The 7354-nt window shown below is 35.4% G+C and overlaps 1 protein-coding gene across 1 annotated transcript in view; it reads right to left on the bottom strand.

The window, feature by feature from the left end:
* Positions 1 to 5603: 5603 nt before the first annotated feature.
* Positions 5604 to 7354, bottom strand: part of IQCH (IQ motif containing H) — a 236794-nt gene continuing 235043 nt past the window's right edge. Inside the window, exon 21 of the mRNA XM_043470878.1 lies at positions 5604 to 6075. Coding sequence (XP_043326813.1) covers positions 5989 to 6075 — 87 coding nt within the window. The 3' untranslated portion in view covers positions 5604 to 5988. The remainder of the gene's footprint in view (positions 6076 to 7354) is intronic.

The following is a 7354-nucleotide window of genomic DNA, read 5'->3' as shown; positions in this document are numbered from 1 at the left end:
GTTTCGACATCTAGGAAGTGATTTTCACAATCAATATAGTGAAGCCCCAGAAGTTTCCTTCTGCCCCTTAGTAATCCTCCCTTCCCCTACTATCCCACTTACCACCCCAAGCACTATTATTGATCTGCTTTTTGACACTGTAGCTTGTATTTTCTAGAATACTTTGTAAATGGATATGTACTTTTTTAATTAAATTTTTTCATTCAGCAAAATTATATTGAGATTCATCCATGTCTTTAAGTTTCTCCACAGTTCACTCCTTCTCATTGCTAAGTAGTATTTTACTGTAGGATATTGCACAATTTGTTTGTCTGTCCACTTGTTGATAGATGTTTGGGTTGTTTCCAGTTTGGGGCTATTACAAATAAAGCTGCTGTGAACATTCATGTATAAGTCTTTGTATATGCTTCCTTTTCTCTTGGGTAAATAATTAGGAGTGGAATGGCTGGATCATATTTTAAGTGTAGGAACACGATTTTTTAAATGACTGAACAGAGGTCCTTTATTTAACCATAATTTTTAAGAATATTGTTGAACATTTAGAACTTTATGATTTTTCACTGCTGTTGCAAATGACATATAACTTTTTGACTTAGGAATATGGATATAGATATTCAACTTGAGAACAAAAAACACCCAAGATAATGAGTAGAAAGGCATTGTGAAGAAAATCTGGAGATAAAGAATATGTTGTTAGAAAATTCTGAGTTTTTTAATGACTGCAAAAGAAGTATTTTGTGTCCTCTGCTGGGAAGTAAGGGCTTCCCAGGTGGCGCCAGTGGTAGAGAATCTGCCTGCCAATGCAGGAGACAGAAGATACTTGGGTTCAGTCCCTGGGTTGGGAAGACCCCCTGCAAGAGGGCATAGCCACCCACTCCAGTATTCTTGCCTGGAGAAGCCCATGGACAGAAGAGCCTGATGGGCTAGAGTCCATGGGTCCCAAAGAGTTGGACACGACTGAGGCAGTTTAACACACAGGCACATTGGGAAGCAAAGTGGCATGAATTTTTAAAAGAATCAAAATTTGAATTTAAATTTGAAGTTTATTTTGCTGTTTTGTTGTCAAGTTTATGGAACCATGATTTTATCATAAGATTCCTTATGAGGCAACTGCAATAAACTTAGGTGTGGCCTTTTGTTTCTGGGAGCTATAATTAGCCATCTGGTATACTTTTTAACATTTTGTTAAATAAAAAAAATCTTAAAATGTAGCATTTTACTCACTTCTCTTTCTCTCCATATATGTATAATCACACATACATGATATGTATGATGATAAATGTGGAAAATGTGGAAGTGAGACAAAATATTTACAGAATGGAAAAGGAATGCTTAGGGGAAAACCACCATCATAAAACCCCCAAACCAAAACACACTTATGCATAGATGCCAAAGCTCTATTTTTCTGTGTTATGTTTTAGGGTTTTCGTGTAACAAAACAAAAGTTGTTTTTACCAACACATTTTTAAGCAGCAGTGACATGCTTATTATTTACTGTTTTGGTATCTTTCCCTCATTTACATAAATACCCCAGAAACCAGCAGTTTAAAACTAATAAATGCAAGGGCCCTCCATCAAGTGCAATAAAGTTTCATAACCATGAGTTAGACTGTTAGAGTGAAAAATAAACCTATATATGTGGTTATGAAAGGGCTTTCTTGGGAAGTGCATAATCACATTTCAAAGTTAGAACTTCAATTTGGAGTTGCAATGTAATAATGATACTTAAACATTTATGCAGGATGCTTCATCTTTACAACACTTTCCCAACATTGGTCAATTAATCTCTACTGCTTCCCTAAGGAGCAGGTCATTTCTCTAGTTAGAAAGCTGAGAAAAGTATGGCCAGTCCAGAGAAAGGCAGGGCTGGGGAGACGGGTTTCTAGTCCTTATTGTTCTGTGACTCTTTGGGATGTGACTCTTAGTAGAATGCATCAGTATTCTGTTCCACGGAATTAGCAAAAAACAAAGACGGAAATAGTAGCTCAGTCTGTCTCAGGCTTTCAGACACAGCCCTTACCCTTGTGAGGCACACTTTTTGGAAAGAATGGGATACAGAAGAGCCACAGCACATTCATTTCCTCTGCATTTGCCACCAATTGGACCAAACTTCTTTCAGTGAGAAAGGTGAAGTTAAATGCTTCCTCCCTCCCTGCAATTTCTACCCTCACATTATCTTGGCAACTTAATTTCTAGTTTTCCAAACAAGATTTACTATGATTAACACATTTAAAGAGTTGAACAAATGTGTTATGCACATTAAAGCCAGAGGAACAGTAAAACAAAACTAATGAACATTTACATTTTTGGAAGTATAATTAATGTATGCTTGAGAAATTCTTAAAGACAAACATTTAAATGTTAAAATACTTATTACCTTCCCCACAGGAACAGTCTTAGGAATTAATGAGATAACAAATGTAAAGTGCTTTGAGCTCTTTAGAAGAAAGGTGGCAGATGCATAAAAATGATTATTAATTGTTAAAAGCTAGAAGATGATAACTAACATATTACTTAGGATAAAATACATCTTTTTATACTTGAAAAATAGGATGCTTGTGATTCTTGGAATGATACAGCTGAAGTAATGCTTCCCAGACTCCTCCCAGGTTACTCTATATCCTCTTGGAAGTCTTTTCCCATTTCTTAACACCCATCTTTCCAGTGAAACTCTGGGGCATGATTTCCTATATTCCAGATTCTCCCACACACCTATCATCAGTCCTCCACCTTACAGATCCATCCCCATAGAATTCTACTGACTGATGCTACTTTCTCTTCTGATTTATTTGTGTGTAGTTGTGATGCTTCACAATGCTGTCAGTTGCCCAGGTTTATGTTATGAGCAAGAAACGTGTAAGTTAAACTATCTTTCTATGCTTTAAGCAACACATTAGAATTTGTTATAAAAGAGTAAGTCCCTTACACAATCTGGGACAAGTGAAACTGAACTTTCTACTTTATTTCAGTTCAGTTCAGTTGCTCAGTTGTGTCCGACTGTCTGCAACCCCATGGACTGCAGCATGCCAGGCTTCCCTGTCCTTCACCAACTCCCAGAGCTTGCTCAAACTCATGTCCATCGAGTTGGTGATGCCATTCAACCATCTCATCTTCTGTCTTCCCCTTCTCCTCCAGCCTTCAATCTTTTCTACCATCAGGGGCTTTTCCAAGAGTCAGTTCTTCACATCAGGTGGCCAAAGTATTGAAGCTTCAGCTTCAGCATCAGTCCTTCCAATGAATATTCAGGACTGATTTCTACTTTATAAAACATGCTATTAATAGAATGTGTGTTGCATGTGTGCTAAGTCTCTTCAGTCTTGTCTGACTCTTTGCGACCCTATGAACTGTAACCCTCCAGGCTCCTCTGTCCATGGGATTCTCCAGACAAGAATACTGGAGTGAGTTGCCATGCTCTTCTCTAGGGTATCGTCCCAACCGGCATCTCTTGTGTCTCCTGCATTGGCAGACAGTTCTTTACCACTAGCTCCAAATGGGAAGCCCAGAATTTGTGGTAAATGAGTTTAAATCTCAAATTTCATTCAGCCTGAGACACGGGGTGAGATACCTTCACTAAATCTCTGTTTTCTCATATGTAAAATGAAGACAGTAGTATTATTTCTCCACATGGTGTTGTTGGAAAGATATAATTAAAAAATTTATATGAAACTTCTAGTACAGTACCTATCTAGCCAACAATGTGTTCAATAGAAGGTAAATGTAAGTGGATAGTGAAAAGTAGTTAAGCAGAAAGCACAATTTGCCACTGAACATCATTTATTTAGTTTCTTGAAAATCAGTATAAAATAGGTAATATATAAAAGGAGATAATTATCATCATCCAGTAATGTGCTCCTAAATGTTTAGTTGAGTTTGCTTCTCAAACCACCACAAACATTCAATATTAAACGATGGGTCATTTCTCTCACAAAGATAGCTCTATGGTTAAATGTATGCTTTTCCCCAAAACTTCCTGAAAATGGCAGTCATTTTCAAAAAATCCTCTTATTGACAAAGATTTCAGTTTCTCATTTAGAGTAGTAAAAACTCAGTAATTTATATTGATTAATTTTATGTTTAGGACACATTGTACACATATACATGATTTTTTTTTTCAAACTTAGTTTACCAATAGCACAGTATCTTTGCTATTCATATATGCTAAAAGATAATGGACTATGCTTCTTTTCAAATGTTCTGTAATTAAAACATTTCACTAATTTAATCTGGTCCTCTGGCTTCTTTCAGGTAATTACTTGAAGTGATTGTTTTATTATACCAATTTTTCTCCTTTGATTTTGAAGCCGTAGCTTTTTAGGTAGAGACCCTGACTCTCAAATCACTTTCCAGTGAGACCTTAATCTGAATATAAGGCCTGAATTTGGAAACAGGCATTCTGTGGTGTCTGTTAATGATAGAGGCAAGAAGGAAAGTGCATTGTTTGAGAAACTGATTATGTGGGTTAAAAAAAAAAAGGTACGGGAGAGTGAACTCATTTTACTCTTGCCAGCAGCTTGAGGCTCAAGAGTGCTAATCAAAATTCACATATAAAAACTTCCCTGATAGATTTTAACAGTTTTGTACTGTTAAGAAGGGGATCTCACTATGTGAAAGATCCACTGCTGTGCTGAACAAAACAGAGACAGTTTTCTTTTAAAGTCCAGAGCAGATGAGAGCCATAAGGAGACAGAGGGTTTCATTTACTCTCAGGACACGATTGTGCCAGTGAACTAATGAGTCTCTTGGACCTTATGTTGCTCTGGCTTCAATCGAGGCGAGACTCTAATGGGCATGTAGTACTTCCTATCCGTCAAGTGTCTGGACAATGGGCCCCTCATATGGATTAGAGCGATCTGGCAAGAAAAAGAGGTCATCGTTGTACCTAGCACAAGCAGGAAACCTGGCTAATTAGTCTGCTTCCAACTATAGCAAAACAAAAGCTGACACATACACACACAAATGTTAATTGTTTTGCAGAAATTTAGCCTATAGCTGAGGCAGAGTTAACACATTATTGAAATTCCATAGGTAATAAATACCCCTCTTTTCCTCAACATACCCAAATAGTTTTAAAGATATAAAGGTCATTCTTTAAAACAACTCTGTGATTTTTGTGACTTGCATATTTCACCCTTCAGTTAAGCTGGATGATGTAGAAATACTTTGAACAGTTACAAAGCAAGAGGGTCAACACTGCATAATTTTAACACTTTGCCTTTTAAAAGGTACTGTTGAATTAAGCTTGTAAAAATCCTACTGCTGTATTAATGGAGAGCTAGAGAATACAAATGTTTATTCAAGAGAGAGGGCTGAGTTACATTGTTAAACTAAGAGCAGATGCTGCCACCTAGATACGTTCTGATTCTTTATTTAACTAGATGTTGGCTTATTTTACCTTTTGAAAAATGGCAACAACAGACAGTAGTGGCTTGGCACAATAAAAATACAATGAGTGACAAAAGATCACTTTACAAATCCATAGAAATGTAATTTTCTTGGGGAAAAAGAGACATTTCCATTTTGCCAAATAGAGAGGATTAAGCCTTTATTCAATTTTTTACATGCAGAAGACAAATTATTATTAGGAATAGGAGGAGAAAACTTTATAGAATTTGTGTTTTTTTTTTTAAAGCTTCATAATCCTGAAGTTTATTTATAAAGAGAGAGATGCAGAAGTAATATTAGTAAGACTTGTAACTTTCTTGATAGCTTATATCTTCTTGTGTTTGGGAAGAGGAAGAGATTGAAATGATAACACAAATAGGTTTTGGTTTGATAAGTAAAATAAGATTACTTAATAAACAATTTTTAAAGAAAGCATTACATTATAATCTATTCTGTTACCCTTCCTAGCAGAGAAAGCAAACTAACTTTCCCTTCCTTTTATTCCTAACAGAAAAATGAATGTTGCCCATTTTTTGGCTTCAGATTGGAATCCAAAATCAGTAAAGTGTTCCAGGATCATTCATTTATCAGGTGTAGAGAGGGTTTTTAATGTTTGGACTGTAGGTTTTCTTCAAATCTCAACTTGTTTTCCTCTGTTACTCCTAGAATGGCTTCAAGGTCATCAATGGCAGTCTGTAAATGAACAGTGAAAATAATATTTGTTACTTAAAGACCTCTTACAAGTCTTCCATCCAGTCCCTCAAGCATTTGCTCCTTTTTGAAGTTAACTATGGTTTAGATCAGTTCTGCTCAAAGTGTGTTCCATTAACCAGCAGCCATCTATTAATTGTTGGTTATCAGTCTTAACGAAATGGGTTAAAAACTGAGAGGAAGAACTTGGAAACTTTTACAGAGATTTTTGTGTCTATTAAATATAATAAAAAATGGACTTCTGTTTAATATGTCTTTGATTTTTTCATTTTATTTTTCTAGTAATTCATTTTTGTTGTATTTCACATATGTATTGATGCATAATAGATCAGAAAAAATACAACAAACAGGTCCTTCATTGCAGTTAATTTGAGATGCCCTGGTCTAGTCACCCTTTTTAAAAGGAGGACTAGTAGACTGATGGGAGCATTTATTTCCATTGGTTTGGCGGAGGAAAAGTGGCACATTTCCATGCATTTTAGTTTTTTTTTTTTTAATTGAGGTAAAATTCACATATCATAAAATCCACCCTTTTAAAGTGTATAATTCAGTGGGTTTTAGTATATTCATAAGAAACCATTATTCTATGTTATTCCAGAACATTTTCATCACCTGAGTAGAAATTCAATACCCATTATCTGCCACTCCTCATTTTCTACCTCTCCTACCTGCTGGTAACCTCTAATCTATTTTCTATCTCTATAGAATTGCCTACTCTGGATATTTCATGTAAATGAATCATAAAATATGTGGCCTTTGTGTCTTAGCATAATGTTTTCAAGGTTCATCCATTTTGTAGCATGGACCAGAACTTAATTTCTTTTTTATGGCTGAATAATATTTCATTGTATCTGTTATCTATTTCTACTTTGGTTGTTTGCACTTTAGGTATTATATCTAAGAAACCATTGCTAACCATGAGATCATGAAGATTTATACTTAGTATTCCAAGATATGAAATATTATTCATTTAATATGATATAATGGAATTCACCTATTTATCTGTTGATGGGTATTTGGACTGTTTCTACCTTTTGGCTCTTATGAATAATGTTTCTATGAACACTAATGTATGTTTTCATATGAGCATATATTTTCAGTACTCTTGGGTATAAAACTAGGTGTGGAATTGCTGAATCATATGGTAATTTTGTTTAACATTTTGAGGAAATATGAAACTATACATGGCAATGACACCATTTTATATTTCTGTCAGCAGCATATGAGGGTTCCAGTTTCTCCGTATCCTTGTCAATGTTTG

The sequence above is a fragment of the Cervus canadensis genome, chromosome 6, assembly GCF_019320065.1.
Source record: "Cervus canadensis isolate Bull #8, Minnesota chromosome 6, ASM1932006v1, whole genome shotgun sequence".
Lineage (NCBI taxonomy): Eukaryota > Metazoa > Chordata > Mammalia > Artiodactyla > Cervidae > Cervus > Cervus canadensis.
The sequence above is the reverse complement of the archived record's forward strand: the minus strand, read 5'-3'. Positions and strand labels throughout refer to the sequence as shown.